Source organism: Ascaphus truei, chromosome 9 (genome assembly GCF_040206685.1).
Source record: "Ascaphus truei isolate aAscTru1 chromosome 9, aAscTru1.hap1, whole genome shotgun sequence".
Classification (NCBI taxonomy): Eukaryota; Metazoa; Chordata; class Amphibia; order Anura; family Ascaphidae; genus Ascaphus; species Ascaphus truei.
The window spans coordinates 8,216,811-8,243,821 of NC_134491.1; the positions used below are offsets into that span (position 1 = coordinate 8,216,811).

A 27,011-nucleotide genomic window follows, 5' to 3' on the forward strand; every position below is an offset into this window, starting at 1 on the left:
GGCACATTTCTTAGGGTTAGCTGTGAGCCCTGCCTCTCAGAGATTTGAGGACCGCTTTCAGCCTATTTAGATGGGCCCGCCAGTCTTTACTATAAATGGCAATGTCATCTAGGTAGGCTGCGGCATAAGTCCTATGGGGTCTCAGCACCTTATCCATGAGTCTCTGAAATGTGGCTGGGGCTCCATGCAGTCCAAATGGCTTTGTCACAAACTGGTATAAACCAATGGGAGTGGCAAAGGCTGTTTTGCACTTGGACTTTTCCTCTAAGGATATTTGCCAGTATCCTTTTGTTCAGTCCAGCGTAGATATATAATCTGCGTTACAAAGGGCGTCAATTAACTCGTCCACCCTTGGCATCGGATATGCGTCAAACTTGGACACCGCTGTCATGATAATGTCATGAGATATTGGGTATTTTTAATCCCTTTGGTGCTTGAGGGGTTAATGAGCTACACTTGTGTACAACATACCAAATGCTGGGTTTGAAACTGGTCAGGACTGTTTTCTGTCTGCTTTGAATTTCAAAGTATTCTGTAGAAAGGGGTGGGCTTATGACGGTGCCTTAAGAAAATATTGTATCTAAGTCTGGAGGAGATTGTTACTGGGCAGATCTGACTAGGGGCATGCTTGGATAGCATAGCAGACCTCATCTTCTGAACCAGTGCCTCTCTGGGGAAATCCATAGCATGTGGTAATGTACTGTATAGGATTTTCTGTTTTACCCCTTTTCTTTTAAGAAGCTGTTCTGCCTTATATTGTAATTGTATGTTTATTTTTTAATACCTTTTCTGTAATTCAAGCACTGTATTTTTATATATATTAAACCATTTAATAAGTAATGCTTTGGGCTCTGAATAAACTTTGTGCACGCTGGAGAGAATAACTTGCTAAATTCAGGCACATGTTACTACAGCTGATTTTGTGTTAAAGTGCATAGTTTTTCCTATAATAAACAGGGACCTGAGGCCCTGGCGGATATTTTAGTCTAAGATCTTTTATCATATCTGCATAACCTCAGGTGGTGGCAGTGGATGGTTATGATGTGCAATTGAGTAGGGATTAATACCAACTCGCGGGTTCCTTGCAGAGGAGAAAGGGGGGTTGCTAGAGAAGCCTTTGTGTATTAACCCTGCTTGCATATCTAAAGTCACGTGCTCACTTGTGTGCTGTTCGTGGCGGTGGTATATTGGGACGGCTTGAGGAGAGATACAACTCATTTGAGGGACCCCTGAGTGGGTGAAGAGTTGGGCAGCTTGCGGGTTGTGTATTGATCCTTGATCCTGTAAGAGGGGATACTGTCCATTTGACGGACCTTTGCGGAGTTGAAGAGTGGGTGCGCTTGCGAGCATCGGTATTAACCCTTGTCCCGTATGCAGGTCGCGTGGTAGCAGGGGGTCGTACGTGACAACTGCATTGACGTTTCGGAGGTCCACACAAAATCTTACCTTCCCATCGGGTTTATGGACCATAGCTAGTGGACTACACCACTCACTGCATGATTCCTCAATCACTCCTAAGTGTAACATTTCTTGTACCTCCTTCTCTACCAGGGCCCTATGACTTTCAGGCAACCTATAAGGACGGGAACGTACTTTTACCCCCGGTGCTGTCTCGATCGCATGTGAAATTAAGTTAGTTTGCCCTGGTAAATCAGAAAAAACATCATGGAATTGTGTAACTATTGCTAACAAGTCCCCTTTTTGTTCAGAGGACAACTGTTTACCCATTGGGATTTTATCGTTACCCATGATGTTCTCCCGTGGGGGTTGAGGACCCAAGTCTGTTTCCTCCTCCACCGGGTGGATGAATAGAGACTGCTGCATCTTCCAGGGTTTCAGCAAGTTCACATGGTAAATTTGTTTACCCTTCCTGGACCCTGGTTGAGCGATCTCGTAATCCACATCACCCGTGTGGCGGAGTATTTCGAATGGGCCCTGCCATTTGGCCAGGAGTTTACTCTTGCAACTGGGTAATAATGACATCACCTGGTCTCCCGCGTGAAACACTCTCATGCGAGCATTCTGATTGTAATGTCTTTCCTGACTGTCCTGGGCTGATCTAAGATTCTCCCTGGCTTCCTAAGGCCTAGTACATATTGCAGGGTATTCTTAGAAGGGGCCGCTGTTCCTCCCAGGACTTCTTTAGGAGGTCTAGGATACCCCGGGGTTGGCGGCCATACAGCAGTTCAAATGGAGAGAATCCCGTGGAGGCCTGGGGAACTTCCCACACTGCAAACAGCAGAAAAGGGAGAAGTTCATCCCAGGCTCTCTTCTCTGAATCTACAAATTTCCTCAGCATCCCTTTTAGAGTTCAGTTAAATCTTTCCACCAATCCGTCAGTCTGTGGATGGTAGACCGATGTCCGAACAGACTTGAACTCTAGTAACTTTAAGACATCCTGCATCAGTTTAGCCATGAAATTTGTACCTTGGTCTGTCAACATAACCTGGGGAAGTCCAACCCGTGAGAACAGTTCCAACAAATTGTTGGCTACTTGCTTCGCCGTTGCTGTTCTCAGGGGGAATGCCTCAGGATATCTTGTTGCATAGTCAACTATTACAAGAATAAACCTGTGTCCTTTCGCAGAAGGTTCTAGAGGTCCTACCAAGTCTACCCCAATCCTCTCAAAGGGAACTGACACCAAGGGTGGAGGAACCAAAGGGGCTGGTTTTTGTCCCTTCAGACTAGTTAGCTGGCACTCAGGACATGCCGCACATAACTTAGCAATATCTCTATGCATCCCTGGCCAATAGAATCGGGACGAAATACGGTCCAATGTTTTATCCCTGCCCAGGTGACCACCCCAAGGGACAGTATGGGCTAGAGTGAACACAGATTTAACAAACGCCTTGGGAACCAATATCTGTCTGGTGACCTCCCCTGTTTGTGTCTGCCTATTCACCCTATACAGAATATCATTTGATAACTCAAAATGGGGGAATACTATCACCCCCTGTGCATTCAAAATCTGCTCATCAATTTTTACCACCTTATCATACTGTCTAGCAAGGACTGGGTCTTCCCTTTGCCTCTGGCGAAAATCAGGAAGGTATAGGTCTGGTAAATCTCCAGGGCCCATATCCCCCTCCCTCTGGGCATCCCCAGCCATCACTTGTGACCTCTGACTACTAGAATGGTCACCTTGAGACCCAGATTTCTGCAACCAGTCCTGTTTGTCAGAGCGTCTTTGCTTCCGAGTCTTTTGAACCCGGTGTCTACTGGGAAAAAAGTCTGCCGAGAAGGGGAACAGTTTGCCAGGGTTCTCCTGAGCCACAGAATAAGGCTCCTCGTGAGGGACTGAAGCCATTAGGTCCGAAAAGATAGGCCAGTCCCGGCCGAGCACAAAGGGGGCAGGGAGCCAAGGAGCGACTCCTACTTCGAGGTAGGTCTCCTGACCTTTTACCTGTAGCTGGATTTTGGCCGTCGGATACCGTTTTACATCGCTGTGTATACATTCTATACTCCATGGGGAGTCAAAAGAACACACGTTAGGCGGTAACAGTTCCTGGAAGACCAGAGTTTTCCCAGAGCCCGAATCTACAAGGGCCTGGACGTTTTTTCCCCCAACCTGGGCTGGAAGTAGCCAGGGCTTGTAATTTTCTCCAGTGAAGGCCGAGGCGACGGTCCTGCTGAATGAACAATCCATCAGTGAACAGTCCACTTGCCGGTGGCCTTGTTCTCTGCAGGCGGAACATGGAGAGGGTTCCCTCACAGGAGGGAGCCGTGGATAGCGCTCCGCTGGACCGGATACTGGAGACCAGGCATCTGTTGGGTCTTGTGGGCGACATTCTCGGAAGTTCCTCTCATTTTGCAATGAGCCGACATCAGGAAGGAGATGAGGGTCTCGGCGGGGACCAGCATTTGGATTCCGCCCTTGCTGGAACGACTGCTCCTTCCGTTGGAGTTGGCGGTTACGCATGGACGAGCCGTAGGTTCCCTGTTTATCCGACCTCCCTCTTTGGGCATCCGCAGGTGCTGGTGGAGTCGGATCCGTCGGGTCCAGGACACTCCCCTGCTCCTCAGCCCCAAGGAAGTTCTCCACGAGAGTGACCGCCAAAGCTAGGGTTTCAGCAGCGTGGCGTTTTACCCATGAGCCTGCGGAAAGGGGTATTATTTGTAGGAATTGTTCCAAAACCACCTGCTCAAGAATTGCCTCCTTAGTGCACTCCTCGGGTTGTATCCAGCGCGTACACAAGTCCAATAACCGCTGAGTGAGGACCCAGGGTCTCATCTTAGCGGTGTACTTCATGTTCCGGAACTGCTGCAGGTAGGTCTCTGGGGTCAGACCTAAGCGATCCAGTATGGCGGCTTTCACTTGACGGTAGTCCATTGTCTGATCTGCAGGGAGGCCCTGATATGAGGCCTGGCCTTCTCCTAAGAGGAGCAGGGCCAAAGCAGTTGCCCAGTGATCTGCAGCCCTGCCCTGAGCTTCGGCAACTCTTTCAAATGTCAGTAAAAAAGCCTCTGGATCCTCGTTCGGAGCCATTTTCCTCAGGCGGACCGGGGGTTTGTTCGCAAGTTCTGTGCTGTCTGCTGCTGGGTTAGGAGCTGGGTTTGTTGCTTACATAGTAGTTGGGCCTGCGCCTGCATTAACTGTCCCTGCTGTCTGGTCTGCTCGCACTGAAACTCTTTCAAAACTTCTTCCATTTTTCTCATTCTTGTTTGTGTGTGTGGCCCTTTTACTCGAGGAGCCTTTTGAAAATCCCGGCACTTCTGACACCATATGTTGCAGGGTATATGTAGGGTATATGCAACTACACACACGGGGTCTCTTGACAAGGCTTATTTATTTAGCCTTAAAACATACAGCACACAAAACAAAATAGCTTCTCTTCAGCAGACAAAACAAAATAGCTTATCTTCAGTGTGGCAAACAAAGCAGTTTCTCTTTAGCATTGCAAACAAAGCAGTTTCTCTTCAGAATGCAGGACACAACAGTTCATAAACCATGTACTTTTCAAACAGACCTTATGCCAGTAATCTCTTCAGTAAATCACTCCTGTCTCCTGACCAGCTAGCATGCATGTGTGCACATCCTGGGGTTTTTAACACACCTTGATTAGGCAGCTGGGATCCAACTAATTGCCATGAGCTTCCCAGCTGAAGTTAACCTCATCACTGCTGCACTGCAGACTAAACATATGTCTGCCAGGTATATAGCTGGTGCCTTTTATTTACCCTGTCACACTACTCTAACCTAAAAATGGCAGACTGTGTGTCTCCTTGCTGGATATAATAAATATATCACTGCATATACCAGCACTGACTAAGGCTGCGTCCATAGAAGGACAGTCAGTGCTGAGCCATGCGGACGCTCCGCAATGAGCCGCGTCATCCTCAATGAGGATTTCCTGAGAGGGGGCTCCCGCGAGCGTCTGCAGGTGTGCCGAGGCGTAGGGATTTTCAGCCGACAGCAGAACCTGTTTCTGAGCGCGCTGTCGGCTGAAAACATCCAATCAGAGCGAAGCAGCGTCAACATCACGGCACCGTGATGTCGGCGCTTCGCGGGTTATTGGCCCAGTGACGTCAGTGCCCCGCCTCCCAATCACGCACGCTGGCTCGTCTGCTAGTTCATGCAATTGCTCCTGATTGCGCAGGTGAGCCTCAGTGTGAGCGCGGAGGAGCGCTGACTGCTAAACTATGGACGCAGCCTTAGAAATAATCAAATCTAAATTCTAGTTTATAGCCAAAGAATAACACATAATGTGTGAGCTCAAATGCTAGTGCCAGCCTGGGTGTCAGAACCAGGGCCGCCGACAGGTGGTGAGAGATGGGGCAGTTGTCCCGGGCTCGGAGGCTGCGGGGGGCCCGGCCAGCACTGACAGTTGGACCTGACCTCTGGCCAGGCCCCAGCTGTCCCAGCGCCGTTGCGTGTCTGGTTGCTGGGCCCCAGATTTCCTCACCTGCTGCAGCAGGCGCCTCTCTCCGCCGAGATAAATACGAAATACAGGATTCATTTTCACAAGTCTCTCCGCTGTTGTTGTGGCCTCCCGTGCAGGCCCCGCCCCTCCCCCCCCGCCTGAAGTTTGGCGGCTTGTAGGCACTGCACAGAAGGCGCGTGTGCAATGTGCAGCAGAGGAGGTGATGTGAGGTACAAAGGGGATGATGTGAGGTACAAGGGGGGAGGTGAGGTACTAGGGGGGGGGGTGATGTGAGGTACAAGGGGTGAGAAGTGATGTGAGGTACAAGGGGGGGAGGTGATGTGAGGTACAAGGGGGGGAGGTGATGTGAGGTACAAGGGGGGGAGGTGATGTGAGGTACAAGGGGGGGAGGTGATGTGAGGTACAAGGGGGGGAGGTGATGTGAGGTACAAGGGGGGGAGGTGATGTGAGGCACAAGGGGAGAGGTGATGTGAGGTACAAGGGGGAGAGGTGATGTGAGGCACAAGGGGAGAGGTGATGTGAGGTACAAAGGTGTGTGTTGCATTTTATGTATGTGTGTGTTGCATTTTGTGTGTGTGTGGGAGTGGGGGTAATTATTGTGGGGGAGATTGAGGGAGCGGGATTGAATGAAAGGGGGGTAATTAAGTGACAGTGGAGAGAGGGGGTGGAAGGAGGGGGTGGAAGGAGGTGGTGGGATGGGGAGAGTGAGAGAAATAAACGTGGAGAGGGGAAAATAGAGGATGTGGCTCACGAGTGTGTGAATGGTGGGGGCTCTCGCAAGGCCGCCGACACGTGGGGGGGCCCAGTCTAAACTCTAGTCCTGGGCCCCATGAAACTTGTCGGCGGCCCTGGTCAGAGCCAGAGTAAAGCTAGTAGGAACCTTGTATATAGAGCACCCTGAGATACTGTTCTGAAGAAGATATGACTTCTTTATACGCAGCTCAAACAGAGGGGCTGTATCCATACCACAGGGTACAGAACAGTTGGGAGAGATTACTGTTAGTAATAGCTCAAAATAGTGATAAGGATCATGGGTACTTGGCCATTCTGATATCAAAGTGTGTACTGTCTGTTTTGAAGGATCTTGAACAGTCTAGATAGCTGTGTGAAATTGTCTTTGATCAGGTGGTAAATGTACACAGTTGAAGGGTGTAAAAATGTCCTTTAACGTCTCTTTCATAATTACTCCAGCATAAAAGACCTCAGTAATTCTGGTTCATCACATAAAAGAAAAGTTTATTTTGAAGATAATTACTTACATACAAAAATAGTGCAAAATGGCAGTGACGTCCATATATGTTATGGTATTCTTAAAAATGGTTGTATAGCTTTCTGAGTGGGATCATTCTTAACATCATGATAAAAGTCTGTTTCCTTCATCTTGGTTTTAACCTGTCTCTCTCCTCATGGTGGAATCACTATGTTCTCACATCCTGGTGGAATCAATCATTCTGTGCCTCTCCGCCTGACGCTACATCGTGGTGGTATAAAGATGTGCTTTTTCTCCCTCACTCTGTGCTACATATTTATCCAAAGAAAACTACCCAGTCAGCTCTTGAAAATAACTCACTCCACTTTCAACTAAGGTCCCACAGCTAACGTGATATCATCTCATAAGAAACTGCCCACGTCTTCATACATAGAATAACCAAATATGGCATATGTAATGGAAGATTCTCAGAGCTTTGGTCATAGCCTCTTCTCTCAGCTAAGACCACAGTTGTCAATAATTACGCAAGTGTCAATCTAAACAGGGTTTCTCTATAGAGACCTTCAAGATAGCTGCACTCTCAATATAACTCTCCAATGTACGGTAACTGAATATATCCCAATATATACCTATTAAGAATATGCAACATATATAATATATATAAATAACTAGCAGACAATCATACTGTATACTTTAACATTTTGTTTTGATAATGGATTCACACATTACAATATAATTATCATAGAATTTGTTTTCTTACTTTGGGAATAATCAAATAAATCCCTCTGTAAATATCAGGGCTGTTAGGTTTGTTCCTCACAGAAGCACACTCAGTCGGGTAAATCAGTACAGGTAAATCACTAAAGGGGGACACTCAAATCATGATGGCATACTTAAGTGTATAAAGCACTAAGATGTGCCGAGGAGCTCTAACAGACTTGTAGCATTAATGTAAGTGAGTCCCACATTGCTCATAACCTTGTATGATATAAAGCACTTACGTGTGCACATCTTTTTCCCATGTATTGCTCTGGACTCTGTTGATGGTCTCTGTCTCTGTGCACACAATATATTCCCTGTATCTCTCACTCTGCTTTATGTGAGTACCAAGGTTGATTTTTGTCTAGGTAGATGTTTTTGATTAAGGTGTCTTCCGCACCTGCACGGAGTTATATGAAAAGCTTAGAACAGGGACGGCCAAATCCAGTCCTCAAGAGCCAGCAACAGGTCAGGTTTTAAGGATATCCATGCATCAGCACAGGTGGCTCAATCAGTGGCTCAGTATTGACTGACCCACCTGTGCTGAAGCAAGGATATCCTGAAAACCTGACCTGTTTGGGGCCCTTAAGGACTGGAATTTCCCATCTCTGGCTTAGAAGGTTATTCATTCAAATGCAATAGTGCCGATCGGACACTACAGCACAAACTCCCATACCATAGAAGTCTATTGTTGTTTTGACAAAAGACCAGAGACATTGCTGTTTAAATACTGACACAGTTGTGAGTTGACGGTCTGTTGCTTTGGTAATTCATTTTCTGATGCTGTGCTTGAGTTATTACCCAAGTATTATTTACAATCACCAAGTCACAAAAAAAACCATCTTCAATCTTCAACTGAGCCACCTGAAGCTCGAATATCCCTAATAGTTGGCCTGTTGGTGGCCATTGAGGACTGGAGTTGGCCACCCCTGGCCTAATGGATCTTAGTGTATCCGGGCCAAAAATCTTGACAAAGGGTTGAACTGTATTGCTTATGTCATCTACTGCCTTCACCTTCCATGCATCAGGGATATGTTCATCATTTGGCTATGTGATGTTACTTTGGGGTTTCTTCCGGTTTGTGGCATTTTTTTGTACATACGTGTGTGAGGTATATGGTAATTTTTGCATTCATCTATCTAACACATTTTTTAATGCAATAATTAGTATGTGCATTCTCTTTAGTTGTTTCTTAGGGCCTTATTCTATATAGTCCAATGCGGGGGAAGTTTCTGAAAGAAAATTCTCTTACTGTCAATGGGGATTTTCATTCCAGAAGAGCATCGGACTTCCTAAGTGTGCTGGAATCTTATTCACACTTTACAGCACATTTAAGTGAATGGGGAGGTGTTCTAGTACAGCAAGTTGTTTAAGTAAATATGGCTCCATATCTTGCGGTCCTTAAATGTCACAGATCGTTTCCGGTTTGGAATTATCATTCTTATATCATATTATAGGGGCAGTTGTATATGCTATTCTTTGCTGTACAAGCATACAAACAATTTAAATACAAAGGAATAGAAGGAAAGTTTCATTTGTGAACAGGCATCCTACAGTCACACTTCTAAAAAAAGTTATACTGTACTTTGCAAGCTGGATAGCCTCATCTGTTACAATTGGTCTTTATTTGTTCTAAAATCCAGATATTGCAGTTAAGTACTGATTAAAGAGTTGTCAAAACAACCAGACACGTTCTGCCCCAGAATCTACCCTCAATAAGACACAGAATGCTGGTAGACCCTTACAAAAGTCCAGGGTGTCTCTGTGTAATTATCATTCTATGGTGGAAAGCATGAAGTCAATTCCCCCTGTGTTATAAGTGGCCATAAAGAAGATATGTGAGGCTTTAAATTAAAAAGGATTAGTGAGCTGAAGGATACTATTAGCTCCTCACCTTTATGTAGTATTTCAATGCTCCTCGGTATAGATAAGCTCTTACACTGTGTGGCTGTACTTCGATTGCAGCATTGCAATTCATGATGGCTTTCGAGTATCTCTTTCTATGTCCATAAAAAGCAGCACGACACAAAAAGGCCTACATTAGAACAGATACGTTATTGATCAAGCAAAGTACTGTGCATTGCACTTAGGAGGGAGAATATAAGATATAAGGAACATAGTTTGAGCAAAGAAGTTCTCAGCACACAAGCACATAGCAAATACATAGAGGACTATGTACAAAGCTCCTAAAAAGTGCATCTTGACACTTGGCTTCCATTTTAAAAATCGGACTCATTGATCAAGTTTCTCGCATCTGATGCAAATCTGTGTAAGCAGAGCTTGTTAGATGTAAGGTGACGCTTGTTAGATATTGGGAATTCAGAATGTGCCACCTACTGTATAAGACTTTGTGATTAATGAGTAGAATTATATTACCTGAAAGTGTTTGGGGTTGATTTCAAGAGCTTTATTGAAATCGTACACACACTTTGCTTGTTGAAGGCGCATGCAACACAGGCCACGTTGAAAATATGCGTCAGAAAAATCTGAGCGAGCTTTTACTGCACTGGTAAGAGCCTCGAAAGCCTGTTAAAAGATTACAGAAAATTATGATCGTGGCTATATTTCTCCTGGGAAGTAGATTTAGAATCCCCTTGAATACTGAAGAAATTTGCAGGCATTAGCAATGATCCAACATTAAGGCAACATACACATGAACTTAGGTTACAGATGAATGCAATATTGGTTGGCTACCCCTAAACAATGTCTAGGTAGATTCTTGGAGACTCAATACAAGGTTGGTCTGTGATCTTACTGTGATTTGGTCTGGGATATATAAAACCCCCATAATACACCTCTTTCATTGAGCTAAGAGGATTGCATTATAAATATAGCAATGGTTTTAAAACACCAGAAGTCCAAAAAAGCTATTAATTACAACTAAGTCAATTCAGAAATCAATTTCTTTTGCACCTACTAATGTATGGAAAAGGTTACAGCGTTAAATAAAAAAGTGGGCCGTATCTCTAATCAATGTCTATATTTCTGTCTCTAAATGGCTCTCACCTGTGAGAAATGAAACTGTTCCATGTAACACAGACCCAAAAGGTAAAAGATCTCTGCCTCATCTGGTGTGGATGGCATGTGGTGATCGGAGGAGCTCAAAATTGCCAAGGCACGTCTGAAGCTTTCTGCTGCATCCTATTCCATTATGAAAACAAAAAAAGATATTATCATAGAAGTTACAGTGGCCGTACCTTGTTTTTGTTTTTAAAGAGGTTTGAAGCAGGAAGTCTCTGGAGCTGAACCAATTTAATTCCAGCTCTGGGGACCCCCTAATTCCCTTAGAACAGGGGCGAACTTTTGTGTTTGTGCCCCCCTGCCTACTCTCCCTCCTCTGGCATTGGCGGCGTCATTTGATATCGCGTTGCCATTTGCCATTTTACCACACGGCGTCGTTTGACTACATGTTGTCATGGTTACGCATCACCAGATGCCACCGGAGAGGTCTCGCGTGCTACCCTGGCATTTTATTTCAATGTTATGGGGAAGAGCGTGGAACCTGTGTAAGCACCACGCTGTAAGGAGCCGAGGGCCGCGGCGCATTCTCTCTGTCCCTCCTACTGCCCCCACTCACCGGTACCCCCGCCGCACCTCCGCTCCCACGCAGCCAGCGCCGGGACATGCGGCCGCCATCTTGCTGGGACGCGCTCGGGACACTCTTACAGAGCGCGTGTCCCCAGCTTTAATTTATTCACTTCACTCGGGCTCTAACCACGCCCCCCGGTTTCCACACAACTCGCACCGGGTCCCTCCTGCTCAGCTGTGCCAGAAGCATTTTAGATACCGGTACCAATCAGCAGCAGTTCCTCAGGACACTCTGGATCTGCCTCCTGCTCCTATTGGGTCCCCTACCTTTATTACCCCTGTCCTGCCCTGCAAACCTTGCTCTGCATAGTCTTAGCTCTGGTGTATGTGTGCTTTATAACAAAGGGGATTTGTGCGCGCTGTCCCTCCAAAAGCTCTCCCTCGACTTCCAAGTCTCCCCTGCAGCTCCTAATCTCCAGTGATCAGAGGGGCACACTCAGCACATAAAACACAAAAATAGGAGCGCATGGAAAGAAAACCAAAAAAGTCAAAATTAGTACATAAATCTTTATAAAATGTAACATATATAACACAAAAATTGTATCAAAATGAAGGTCACATAACACTACATTAAGATATAGACCACATAGATCAAAGGAACCCCGTGATACACACTGAGGATCGGGTATTGGCACCCAAACATTGGGATATCCTAAAGATGGATCCCCTTTTACGAGATACAATCACCGAAAATCCCAAAATAGCATTCAGGAAAGCTAAGAATATTAAGAACCGCTTGGCGCCGAGTGTACTAAAAAAAGCTAATACTAATGTATCTCAGACTAGCAGTTTTCTTGTCAAACCTATTTGGAACTACACATGTGGCAGGTGTGTGGTTGCAGATACATAAGAAAAGATAAAATGGTTTGTGACACTAAAAGTGGCAAGAATTATGTTGTAAATCAGTTTATCAACTGTTTGACTACATTTGTTATATATGTCATAGGTTGCCCATGCCAACTCTTTTACATTGGGAAAACAACTAGACCACTCAAAGTGCGCATCTGTGAGCATATCAGTGGAATTAAAAATGCACAATCAAATTTAGATAGGGGCAAAACTGTTCACAATTTAGCCCAGCATTTTTTAACACACCATGAAGGGAGAGTTGATTAATTACGCTTTCGGAGAATTGAGGCCATTCCTAGAGACCCCAGGAGAGGTGATAGGGAGAACTTCCTTCTCCAAAGGGAACAATATTGGATTTACACCTTGGGAAGTAAATCACCTGGAGGGCTGAATGAGCTTATTGAATTGGCCCCATTTTTAAAATAAAATAATATATGGCCCTCAGCTCACTAGGAGTTATCACTTCATTCACCTGCCAATGTACCCCCTCACTGTGTCTTCCGTCTGATTAGGAGGTGTGTTTAGTCCACAAGTTTGCTTTTTGTGTTTTTTGGAATAAGGGTGATTAAGTGCAATCTTGGAAAGTTTGTTAAGCATTCTGAAAATATTATGTGATGACTACGTACATTTTGGATTGTTTATGCAATATTTTCATTATATAAGTTTGTTATACAGGGTGTCACTATATATATTCATTATTTGTTGGTAGTTGTGTTTTTTGTTAACACTGTAATCTACTGTGTTTGGGAAGGTCTTGCGTTTATTTATATACATATTCATTTTAAATATTTTTTATTTTCTATATATGTATATTTTTTATTGTCATTTTGATTTTGTTTTTTTTAATCTCAATTATGTTATTATCATATAGAAATAAGCACTGATAAAATACAGTATTGATAATTCTATCATTGAATCAAGGGTCCTGCGAGCTTAGCTCTGATCCTTGCAGAATTTAAGCAAGCTGCGGTGGACTGGAATCATTTCCTAACAACCATCTCTTGCAAGTGTACATGTACACATATATATATATATATATCTACAAAAACACAGAAAAAACAGGCAAGACACACCGCGGACATCACACCGAAGTCCTCCTCTTTGGGTTCCTGCGTCTGAACGGGCTGAGTTGTACTCAAAAATGCATTTTATTCAGCTCTGTTTGTGAGTGTGTATTTTTATCCCTTATTCCATAAATTTATTGTTATACAATTTTACGCTATGAGTGCGCCTGTTTTTTCTGTGTTTTTGTAGATATCCTCAAGGAAGTGGTGTTCCCTTCATTCGGGCTGCAGAGACTCTTTTGGATAGCAATTAGAATATCTTGGGATTTGTATATATTTTTTATATATATTTTTCTGGACATTTTCTTTTTTTATGTATTTTTTATGCATTTTATTAGTTTAATACATTAATTTTTATTCTATCCACTGTTCTTAGCATAGGTTTTTTATTCTTATCTGTATTATTTTTACTTTTATTTTTACAATCACCTTTTATTTTTATAGAGATATTATATAGTGATAGGTTGGTGCTAATATTTTTTCTCTTGTATATTTATTTATTTCTATAACTTTCAATATATATATATATATATATATATATATTTTTTTTTTTTTTTAAATACATTTTTTATATATATATTTTAATATATTTTTTGATTATAGGCTACCATCCCTGCACCTATCAATTTTTATAGTGACAGGTACTGATATATAAAATTGGCATTTTTTATCATAGAGTCAAGGGTCCTGCGAGTTTAGCTCTGATCCTTGCAGATTAAATGCAAGCTGCGATGGGGTTGAAAAATCTTTCTAAATCACCATCTCTTGCGAGAGTATCTATACCATATATCTTTCAATATATTTTATGTTCATAGGCAACTATCCCTATTGATTTATTAGGTGTTTTAAGTGTTGTACATGCGTGTCCATTTGTTTGTGTTTTTTGTTTCCATTATATGTTTATCATGTTTAACAAGTCAATTGTTGTACTGATTGGAAGGTTGGCCCATTTTTTACGCAGACGGTGATTCTCATTGGTTGATGTATTAACCTATATAGGTATTTAAGCATCACACTGAGATCACATGACACACTCCTGAAGAAGTGTCATCTGACATGAAATGCGTAGCTGACGTCATACGCAGCGATGGCACGTCCGAGACGACGGACTCTAGCGCTGCCGCCCTGAGACACCATGAGGAAGCCATCAGGAGGTTTTGGAGTACTAAGGTCTGTTTTAACATCTTGGCAGTCTTGGACGTTTTTTCTCCGTTACCTACCAACCAGGGAGTACTCCTGGTGTGAGCTTTGGGTGCCAATACCCGATCCTCAGTGTGTATCACGGGGTTCCTTTGATCTATGTGGTCTATAGCTTAATGTAGTGTTATGTGACCTTCATTTTGATACAATTTTTGTGTTATATATGTTACATTTTATAAAGATTTATGTACTAATTTTGACTTTTTTGGTTTTCTTTCCATGCGCTCCTATTTTTGTGTTGGATGTGTGCTTTACTCGTGTCTTCATTATGGTGCTTCTCAGGTTCTGATCCGGCTTGACTGACTACCCTCTCTGGCTCTCGACCCCGGCTTCCTCCTGACTACGCTGCCTCTCTCGTTCCCCGAACTCGGCTTGTACCTCGACCTCCCTCCTCCCTGAACTCGGCTATGGCAACCACTAAGGCATTTCTTCTCTCCGGATCCGGCAAGTACTATAGCTATAGTCTCCTGGCCACGCAAATACCACACTCCGGACATGCTCCTTCTGCTGCGGGTGTGTGTAATCTTACGTCCCATCTCAGTACAAGAGATGGGTCTGGTCTGCGGGCAGCAATGCGTGACATTCAGCACTGCGTGACACACGCCCCCCCAATCCCCGAAAATGTTGTGCCAGTTTGTGCACTCCTGCCTTAATACTTGCCTCTAATGGGTCTGCCAGTAGCAGCTCTGGCATGGCGTGGAAAATGTCTGTTGAGAGATCCCGCGTCCCACTAGGGAGCCGCAATGTCATCCCTTGCGGCTTCCTATTGGCCCACATAAGTATGTTGAGTCCCCAGAGCTGCTGTAACTGCTTCCTGAAAAGTGGGTTGGTGGAAACCTAGCCCTTTTGTGATATTAAAGTCCGTGGAAATGGATAAGGCAAGCAAAGCTGAATACACTTGACGAATTATGAATTCTGAAGGCTCATCACTGGTATTTTAATCACCGCGACGGCCCAGTGATAAACTTGTATCATGTATATTTTGAATAAAATAGCTCCAACAATGTACAAAGTGAGTTACAAAAAAAAAAAAAGAATACAGGGAAATACAATACAATTAGTGTGGCACGTACTGTATATAAGCACACAATGGGCAGTGTAATCCCTGCACTGGAGAGGTTACAATCTAAGTGGCATGTTAGGGCAGTTACAATAACAGTAGGGGAAGGAGAAAGTGCAGTGAATGGAAATGCCCTCCAAGAGTATTTGTAAGTGCCTTTGTGGGTATGGGGAGAATGGCTAGATTCACAATCTGTCTGCAGGAGTAATAGTGCTTGTGGTTTGTGAATCTAGCCAAGAGACCTGTCAAACTGGCCCCACTTAGTCCCTTTTGCAATGCACTGCTGGGCCCTCTGATATTGAATATCTGACTGGTGCATTCTTGAATAGAAATAATAGGTTCCCCTCACTTTATTATCACCTAGTCTTCTCTATCTTTTATGTTTGGTTATCTGCAATTTATACTATTTGAGACCACACATTGAATACATTAGGGTCGCTGCAAAACAATAAAGGATCTCAATATCAGGGCTTCTTAGCCAGCAGCCCACACGGAGCCTTAATGTGGCCCCTGGACTCTGCTCCTGCTAATTTCATACTAGGTATTATTATTATCATTATTAGTTGCTTAGACAGCTAAGGGCAGTTTTTAGAAACTGAAACTCACTTGTATGTTAAGGTGATGTAAATACATATGGTAGAGATGTTCTAAATACTTGTAAAATGTTGAAATTAATACATTTTTACGTCTTTACATGTATCTAAATTGATTGCGTTAAGCCTGTGGCCCTTTTACTTCTAAATGGTTTCGGATCTGGTTTGGATGCACAGAGAAAGAAGATATGACAGAGATTTTCAAGTATCACAAGCATATAATAACTGTACAGAAGTGAAGCCTCTTCCATCAAAAATAAATGGTACAACAGGTAGTTATCGGAAAAAAATTCAGCTGTAATAGTGTATGCTCCACTGAAAAGGTAGTGTATGCATAGCACAGGTGATGAAGGTAAACACAGCAAATGAATGAAAAAAATACTTATAATAGACACAATAGAGTTATAAATTAATTTGCACATACACTGGCAACACCACAGTGTGGTGTTTATAATGGTGAGTAATTAAAGCTTCAGACCAAGCAATATCCTACGTGTTTTTTTTATTTTTATAAATCAGTTCTGTACTATGAGAAAATACTTTTTTTTTAAACAACTCTGAATGACTTTTTTTATGTATTATAATGTAACAAGCACTTTCTGTTTCTATAGCAACCATTTACATAGTCACATCCCCATCTTCTTTGAAACAGGCTCTGGTACAACCCTTTTTGAGCCCTGCCCTCTCTCTTGCAGTGCGCCAATCGTATCTAGTGACTGCCTGGTCACATGATCTTCCCCACAGAACATTGCATCTTTAGTCCTCTTCTGCTACACTGACACCCATTTAGTGAACCCCCGAGCTGAATCTTCGCCGATAGATCACAGGAGAACGGATCGATAGGCAATCTAGCTAATTACTTATCATTGTGTGGATTGTATTGATGCACATATTAAAGGAGGGGGGGGGAATAAAAAATGGCAGCTTGGACTGCTTCTTTAAAGACCATCACAGCAGAGATGAAACTCAGAAACTCATCAGCGAGAGTTTTTTTCACCTTGTTTTTCTTTGCCTTCATCTGAATTTTCCCCAGTACGACCATCATTAAGGGGGTTGTTTTGACTTTTATAGCAGATAACAAGCATTCAAAGGCACTGTTATATTTCTGGCAGAAGGACTGTACCAAGGCTTGCTGAACAGGCGAGGAACCTGAAAGACAGTAGGATATGGCTAGAGTAGCTTTAGATATCTATTGGCCAGATCCACAAAGCCTATTTAAGTTATGGAACTGTAACGGGTCTTCCCCCACCCAATCGCATATAGTGTGTGTGCGGGGAACCTAATGTTACCAGGTGTGGTGCGTTATACCTGTCAGGCTCACAGGAGGTCTGAGCCTCCGCTAGTGAGAGCCTGCGGTGAATCTCTGGAACGTTCTGGGTTTCAGCGCCTCCACCTGTGTAGGGTTCTAGGAATGTAGAAGGTTGCATACACAGGACCCACATATACAATAAGCACATAAACAGACATGTATATAACCACTTTACTGTAAATGCAGAATAATCACACACTTTATAATAATACTTCCCCTAGGGGGTAACTCCACAGCATATAACGCAGTCCAAAGTGTCTTTCACTCCACTAGGAGTGTACCTTACACCCACCACCGTGTACCCCCACACCGTGTCCACAGTTAACCCTTTTGTCCCGTGGTCAGCGCTGCCACTATGTGAGAGTATAGTTATATATTTAGGTGATTTGTTGGTGCACTTATAAAGGTACCTGCCGAGTGCTCCTGCACTCGGGCCTGCAAGCAACTTCGAAAAGGATCTGCCGCGTGGTGATCCCGTCTGTGATCCGGTCCTTCCTTGCACGAGGGTCCGCCCGGGGCGATCCCACCCAGGAAATAGTCTCTGTCTCTTTGGGCATAGGCTTGAGCCCCAGATCTCTTCTCGGGGAGCGCAGCGTCTGCTGGATCCCTGACTATCACTGATACTAATGTGACAGGGTCCCTAACCTAGGGCCTGTCCCTGTAGCACCACAAGCTGTGAGGGGCTCAGGACCTAACTGGGGACTAGGGGGCTGTTGGCCTAATGCAGTGGGTCACAGACCCCTGCACTCACCTCCTTCCCCTAGCTTCCTGGTCCTGACTGCCGTTCAGAGCCCGCGAAATGTATCTAAATCTCCTCCACTGGGAGATTCTACAGCCCTATTGGCTCCCTGGCGTCATGTGGGGCGCTCCTCGGGCTCATGGGACTTGTAGTCCCTTCCAAGAGCCTGTCCCTGGTAGGCTAGGGTTCGCGCGCTATCACTGTGCATGCGCAATGTCTCTGGCTGGCCGCCGCATGCGGGGACTCACTGCGCATGCGCGAGCAAAGCACAGATGGCGGCGCCCTGCTCGAGAGCCGCCAGGGACCTCCGGAGCACCGGAGTGCTCCCTGCTCGGCCCCCACCCTCCAGAGGTGCCGGTGGGTCTGTCGACTGACTGCCGGCAGCGGAGGTAACGAGGGGGGGGGGGCGCGGGGCACAGGGGACCTGGCTACAGAACATTACGTTAACCTAACTTAACGTTATGCCCAACTACATATCTCTACGTAACGTTAAGTCATGTTTTCTCCCGTGTGTTACTTATAACAGTTAGTGATAATTACATGCAAAGGATTTGCAAATGAGGCATTAGAATAATAGCGCATATCCACAAAAGCTCATAAAGGTTAACGCAGGGACTTATCATTAGGTTAGTTAGGTCATATTTAAACATGTGGTTACTCACATCGAGACCCTGAAATAAGTTTTTTACAAGATCGGGGGGGGGGGGGGGGTGCAAGATCACAGTTGGGTAAGAATCAACTGACACAGCATTATTTCCCCATCCTCTCCTTCTCAACTTTAGTTAAACACCTATTTGAGGGTCTGAATTAACGTAACGCCCAGACATACGGAACATAACGTTATGTTATGTCTATGCAAATGAGATATAACTATCTCAAGAAAAATAACGTCGTTTCTTTTGTAAATTAGGTTTATGGATCTCGAGTGTTTATTTCTATGCAGCATATTTAGAATAAAGAATCATGTTCTAATTATTTAATACACTGATATGTGTATTTCAGTTTTAGGAAAGAACACAGTAGTGTATTTAGGTATATTTATCACTGACTGGACTATAGTTATCTATGTCGATGTACTAATATATATATATATATATATATATATATATATATATATATATATATATATATATATATATAAACACACACACGGTTTATATGAAAAAAGGTGCCAGATCCTAAGCAAAACATGCCTTAATTATCTGTAACCTATACTAATTCAGCCTGAAATAAAGACCTGTGTGGTGACAAAACGTGTGAGCGGGTACAAGAAGAAACTGTAGCTGCTCCCAGTTAGTATTCCAGTCTAATTCCTAATCATTCTCATAATCACCATATTGAGTTTCTGTATAGATTTCTGTAACTGAAACATTAAGGTGCCGGAACGCCCCACAAAATAGTTCTATAAATATAAAACTCAAATTAATATGGTTCTAAAGCACGGGTGGGCAACTCTAGTTTTTAACGGTAAAAAATTAAAAGAGTACCTGCAGCACTCATAAACAGCTGTGACACTAACGGGCCTATTCTATAAGCCTTCATTAAAAAAATCACCGGGCCGGCGTGTCCGGCACGCCAGAGAACATGGACGTGTGAGAGCTGAGCTCCACAGGCCCCAACACATAACTTCACTCAACAGAGGGCCAGGACCTCACTGTTGCACCCCTGACCTCGGGCCCCAGAACAGGTAAATCTACCCGAATGCCGGTCTCTAGGAGACAAGGCAAAACCACATAAAGACATTTTCAAGGCCTACTCTCACTTTTCCTTCATCTGCTGACCCTGTCCCAGCAGATCTATCCCCCTCCCCTTTTCCCTTCCCCAGCCACCCCCTCGCCTGAGCAGCTCGAATATAAGCCCTCAAAGAATGTTATAGAAGCCATGCCCCCTACTCAAAAAAACTGTACTCCCGTGCATATCATCTCGCCAAAAAATAGGAGCAGGGTCCCAACTAGTGGGAAAGTTGAGACCTCAAGCCCACGCACTATAAGATTAAAACATTAAAATGGCAGCGTCAGCCCCGATTAGAGTCAGATCTCTAAACGTAAAAGGACTGCAAAATAATAGAAAGCGACGATTGGCCCTCCAGGACATGAAAAAAACAGGGGGGGACATTATATTCCTACAGGAGACCCACTTCACATCTCAGGACCCCCCAAATTTATTCAAAAAAATGTTCACAACAAGCTTTTTTGCTTCATTCAGCAGTAAGAAACGGGGTGTAGCTATCCTGATCAGACAAGGCACCCCATTTAATCATATCAAAACAACAGCGGACCCAGAGGGTAGATTTCTAGTGGTATATGGCTCCTTAGCGGGCTCAACAATTGCCCTGATCAACGTATACGCCCCAAACGAAAATCAAATTGAATTCCTACAGACTGTTCTCGAGGGCGTCGACCCGGGATATCTATCCTCGATGATAGTGGGAGGAGACCTAAATATGGTACTAAACCCCACCGAGGATAGATCAACCACGATGGGACCCCCCCGCACAACCCACTCCCAGATCAAGGGGAAAAGGTTTAGGGGAATTCTAAACGAATTTTCATTAGTGGACGTATGGAGATCCCAACATCAAGGCCAGAGAGACTATACTTTTTACTCAGCTCCTCACCAGACTTACTCTCGAATAGATTATTTCCTGACCACAAAAAATGTACTGGCGGCAACCACTGAATCAGACATTGGCTCAATCACCTGGTCGGATCACGCCCCAATCACCTTGACATTGACACTCCCCTTTGAAAAAACAACAAATTACTCTTGGAGACTTAACGATTCGCTATTAAATCACCCAGAGATAGAAAGGGAAATAAGAGCCTCACTTAAGGACTATTTCTTTTTCAACACAGGTACAGTCTCCTCTCCAGCAATTCTATGGGAAGCCCATAAGGCAAGCATTAGAGGGAAAATCATCTCCATCGCCTCCCATAGGAAAAAAGCCCACCTAACACAAATCAAGGAACTAACCGATAGTATCAAAACAATAGAACAAGCCCATAAGGCAGACCCTACAAAAAAACTATATAAACAATTGCTTGCAACTAGATCAAAACTTAGGCAGATTCAGCTGGAGGATGTAGAAAAGGCCCTTAAATGGACAAACCAACTATACTATGACAAGGGGAACAAGGCTGATAGACTCTTAGCAAGTAAACTAAGAGGGGTGCAAAAGCGATCCCAAATAACAGCTATCAAAAGCAAGTCTGGTGAGATACAATATAGCTAGAACAAAATTGCAGAGGAAATCACTAAATACTACACGGAGTTATATAACCTCAAATCCAGAAATGACCGCTCTACGCCAATAACCATAGAAAATATAACACAATATTTGAATAAATGCCAACTCCCCACCTTGACGGAGGAGGAAAACACAGTCCTCAATGCTGAGATCACAAAAGAGGAACTGGAAATGGCGGTCAAATCACTAAAGATCACCAAGTCTCCTGGCCCTGACGGTTTCACCAACGTTTACTATAAAAGATTCCTGCCCACACTATCCAAACATCTTCTAGCTACATTTAACCATTTCTTGGAAGGGAATCAGATTCCCGCATCAATGTCTCTAGCTAATCTGGCCATCATTCACAAGGATGGCAGAGACCTGATGCAGTGTGGAAGCTATCGTCCAATTTCCCTACTCAACAGTGATCTCAAATTATATAGTAAAATTTTGGCAAACAGATTAAATCCCATCTTACCGAGGCTCATAAATATAGATCAAGTCGGATTCGTCACGGGCAGACAAGCCTCAGATAATACTCGGAAGATAATCAACATAATTGAGCATGTCCACCTCTCGGGGACCAAAGCACTTTTATTAAGCCTAGACGCAGAGAAGGCGTTCGATAGAATAAACTGGCAATTCCTGGACCAAACTATGCGTAAATTCGGCTTCAAAGACGCATACTTAGAGGGGGTCCGTAGATTATACCACAACCCATCAGCAACGGTAAAGCTACCGGGAGGCAATAACCAGAGGTTCGAGATTACAAATGGTACTCGACAGGGGTGCCCCTTATCTCCTCTCCTCTTTGCACTAACCATTGAACCGCTGGCATCAGCAATAAGACTCAATAGAGACATCCAGGGAATAGAAATTGGACAAAGGCAGCACAAAATATCCCTATTTGCTGATGATGTCATACTAACCCTCTCCAAACCTCAAATCTCCCTACCCAACCTTCATAAAGAACTCCATGAATTTGGACAAATTTCAGGATATAAAATAAACCAAGACAAATCGGAGGCCCTGATTTTAAGCCTGCCAGAGCCAGAGGTGAAACTCCTCAAATTAAATTTTGACTATCGTTGGAGCTCCTCTTGTATCAAATACTTGGGAGTTAAGATATCGAGGACTTACCAAACTCTATACCAACATAACTATCCGGCCCTGTTTAAAAAAATCAAACAAGATCTAGACAAATGGGGAGGATACCAAATATCATGGATCGGGAGGATGGTCTCGGTAAAAATGAACATACTCCCTAGATTGCTATATTACTTCCAGACACACCCGGTCCCCATCCCTGGCTCAGAATTAAAGAATATTCAAAAATCAATTTTCCACTTTATTAGGCAAGGTAAAAAACCTAGAGTCGCCAAAACGGTTCTTCTGGCCCCAAGGGGGAGAGGAGGACTAGGAGTCCCAGACGTGTCAAGATACTACCTGGCCGCACAATTGCGACAGGCGGTGGTCTGGAACACTAACCCGAAACAATACTGTTGGCTAGGTATAGAAACACATTATGCCGGGACGCCCTCACTGCCAGCTTGCCTTTGGTCCATGAGTAAGGAAGACATGCCAAGTAACAAATTCCAATTAGGCCCAATGAGACACACCTGGGAAATTTGGACGAAATGCAGATATAAATTTAAGCTCATGTCACCTCACTCCCAACTTACACCAATTCACAAAAACCCAAAATTCCCACCTGGATGTGAGCCCAGACAATTTGACCAATTTGAAACCAAAAATATCAGAGCAATTGTCGACCTCCTGAGCTTTGGGCAGTTGCTGAGTTATCAAAATCTACGAACCAAATATGAACTAAGAGACCTAAACGTCTTCAAATACCTACAAATTCGGCACTTTACTCAAACAATATCCCCAACATTGGAATTTCCCCCTCTCACTGGCTTTGAAAGGCTCTGTAGGGAGCCCGACCACCAGAAAGGTCTCATAACACAAATATGTGCAGAGCTTGAGAGAGCCTCAGAAGCTCCTACACACGACTATATGCTGCATTGGGCAGCAGAATTGGACATTGTTATAGACCGAGAGGATTGTGAAAGAATTTGGGAAACAGCCTCAGGAACTTCCATATGCACCACAATAAAAGAGAATATTTATAAAATCCTGTTTCGCTGGTATCTTACCCCAGCCAAAATTAGCTAAATCTACCCACTGGCCTCCGACCTATGCTGGAGAGGCTGCGGTCAACGGGGGGACATGGCCCACATCTGGTGGTCATGTCCAGAAATTCAAAAATACTGGGAAACTATACATAATCTTATAAAAGAGGTCACAGACCTCACAATCCCAATTGAACCGCTGACCTACCTATTGGCCAGGCCCCTAGAGACACTGGACCGACCAACAGGCAAATTAATCTCCCTTATTCTCACGGCGGCCAGATGTGCGGTGGCTGCCGCCTGGAAGAAGGTGTCCCCCCCCCTCCAGACAGACGGTGATAAACAGAATCAATGAAGTAAAAGACATGGAGAGACTGTCTGCATTTGTGAAAAGGTCCACTACCGCTTTCAACAACACTTGGGATCCGTGGTACACACGAATGACCCAGACCAATAGAACTACTACATGAATACAGACTTGGAGGTCCAAATAGGAGATGGCAATTGTTTGGGCGAATCAGGACGAGGGGGTGATACACCCGATCCCCCCCCCCTCCTCCCCCCTCTTTTCTCTCTTTCTCACCTTCTTTCTGTTTCAACTCCATGCCACCCCGATTGACCCCGGAGGAACAGGGGGACGTGGAGTCTCTTTCTTTCAAAATGTTAAAAACTGTATTAGGCCACAAATGACCTGTTTTAGCAAATTTGTTAACAATTACTACTGCCTAATAAAATAATTTGGTAAAAAAAAAAAAAAATCACCGGGCCGGTTACGCCACCAGTTTTTTTAGTGTTGTTATCACGGTATTCAGAAAGCCTCGATTACCTGTGATGGCAACATTTCCAAACCGGCCGAGTAGTCGGCGGCGTGATGATCGCCTCTCTCAAAAGGGCTCACACGACGATTTGTTCCAGCTGCAGAGAGAGCTGCACAGAGAGAGCCGCCTCTCCCTGCGCATATCTCGGCAGCGATCGAAATATTTTAATATACATTTTAATACTAGTGTAGTAGACATTTAAATGCCCAGCGTCACGTGAACGTGGGAATAAAATGCATAGGAGATACTGGCACCCCATAACGGGGCCTGTATCTCGGGAAGCAGGGGGTCCCCGGACCTGAAATCAATGCGGATCTGCTCTGGAGACCCCCTGCTACAATAAAATGTGAATTAAAACAAACTAATTTTGGGCAAGATTTGCTCAGAGACAGGCGTCTCTCTCTCTCTCTGCAGCAGAAAGAAATCGCCGGGTGAGCCCTTTTCAGAGGGTCGATCATCACGTCGCCGGCTACTTGCCATTTTTGCAAATGTTACTATCACTGGTATTCGGGGCTTTCTGCATACCGTGGTAGCAACGCTGTAAAAAATGGCAATTTAAAATAGCTTGGCGATTTTATTTATCGCTGCTTAGTGCATAGGCTCCATAGTCGGACGCAAAAGCACGGATTTTATCACTGCTTTGTGAATAGGCCCCTTAGTTTGCAGGAAGGGTATGTAGGAAAAATCCAAAAATAATCTAATCTGCTGCTCTGCAACTCATCCCCACACCATTCAGCATGCAAAAGGAGTGATGTGTTGCAGAGCAGTGGATAAGATGATCTTTGGATCTTTCCTACATCACCTTCCTACAAACTAAGTTCTCACAGGTTACATTGTAGCTACGGGACTCCTTTTTATCCCCTGCAGGGAAGTACCACTCTTATGTGGGAACGGGCAGAGAAGGGCTAAGTGCCCGAGACATAGCCACCCCCCTTGATTTTTGGATTGTGTTTTCCTTTTTTGTGTTGTTGCCTTTTTGGCAGTGTGTAGCACTTTTTTGCACTTTATTGTGATATTTGTAGTGTGTAGATCAGTGTGTTGTTTGTCTTCCTTGTCCCCCTTCCCCAGTCCTCTGGGGTATACCCCTCTCTGGGGGAGTATTTGTCTGGTAGCTGCATCCTGACAGTGCCCTGTGCAATATGCTCTGTTCATGAGATCTTTTCGCTCTCTTTCCATTAAATTGCTTTGTGTTTGCCCAGGACATAGTTGAAAACGAGAGGTAACTCTCAATGTATTACTTCCTGGTAAAACATTTTATAAATAAATAAAATAAATAAGTGTCACAGCTGTTTATGAATGCTGCAGGTACTCTTATTTTTGTATCTGTCTAGGGTTTGGGGAGATCCTTATACCTGTGTGCACCACTCTCTTTGCTTATATATGTAGTAGTAGAGCTGATTGACTCTAGATTCTGTAGTTCTCACAGGCCACAAACAGTTCAGGTTTTCAGGATATTCACGCTTCAGCACAGGTGGCTCAATCAGTGGCTCAGTTGAAGATTGAAGAATGAGCCACCTTTGCTGAAGCATGATATCCTGAAAACCTGACCTGTTGGTGGCCCTTGAGGACTGGAGTTTCCCACCCCTGGTTTAAAGGATGTACATCACTGTGAGCTAGTATTGAATGCACAAACATATTAGTCAGTGGTATATACAAACAGATTCACAACCTCATTCTTGTATACTTGTGTTCATATCCACTCACTGTATTATTATTATTACTGAGTCCTAAGCAAGAACAATCCAATTCTTTATATTAAATTCTACATTATTACAAGATGTAGCTAATAATCTTTTCCCCGCACCTGGAGTCATTTCGGCTGCGTGGTGAATACAGAAGCTGGCCAGATCATATCTCTTCATGTCATACAGATATTGAGCCCTGCAAGAAACAAACATTACAATGACTAATAAGCCAATGTTTTATCTTGTTATACAATTAATGTTCTAAGAAGCAGACGTCATACCTAAAAGATGGCGTTAGATCCCTTCAGACCCTGAAATATGGGCGGGGATAACAATATATATATATATATATACTGTATATAGCCACACATAGCACATGAAGAGATACTTGTGCACCAATAAAGGGTACACCTGAGGTATCTTGGGGTTGCCCATTTCTGGCCCACAGGTGTCTCTCCACGTGTTGTTTAAAGGTGTGTTTGAGGAAATATATATAGCCATTAACAAAGAAGCGTCCCACTCTCCTTTAACGGAGCTTAGTACATCTTGGTCATAGTCCTTTAATGCTGGTCGGGCCCGCACTGGGGAACATCTTCACTGGATATTTTTGCATCTCACATTGTCCTGCTGAAGGCCCAGTGCAAGTCTGAAATTTTGACGTTGATATATCAATGCACAAAGAACACATTGGACACATTGCACTGTGTTCTGCATTCGTATCAAATGTAAATATCAGTTTCTCAAAACTGACATATTATTAGTCTGGGAAATTTACTCCATCTGAGATCTGGCTGATTTTTCTGATGTTAGTAAAAGGTGAACTGCTGATGAGTCCTGGCACAGAATTTGATACCATTATAATACATGCCTCATGTAACTCCTTCTTAACCCTCC

At 43.9% G+C, this 27,011-nt stretch overlaps 1 protein-coding gene across 4 annotated transcripts in view; it reads right to left on the reverse strand.

The window, feature by feature from the left end:
* Nucleotides 1-27,011, reverse strand: part of TTC6 (tetratricopeptide repeat domain 6) — a 230,889-nt gene that overhangs the window by 48,650 nt on the left and 155,228 nt on the right. For all 4 annotated transcript variants that reach the window (XM_075613298.1, XM_075613300.1, XM_075613299.1 and 1 more), the window contains 5 exons: nucleotides 26,237-26,313; nucleotides 17,203-17,354; nucleotides 10,858-10,992; nucleotides 10,228-10,377; nucleotides 9,746-9,886 (listed from right to left, as the gene is read on the reverse strand). In XM_075613298.1, coding sequence (XP_075469413.1) covers nucleotides 9,746-9,886; nucleotides 10,228-10,377; nucleotides 10,858-10,992; nucleotides 17,203-17,354; nucleotides 26,237-26,313 — 655 coding nt within the window. The remainder of the gene's footprint in view (nucleotides 1-9,745; nucleotides 9,887-10,227; nucleotides 10,378-10,857; nucleotides 10,993-17,202; nucleotides 17,355-26,236; nucleotides 26,314-27,011) is intronic.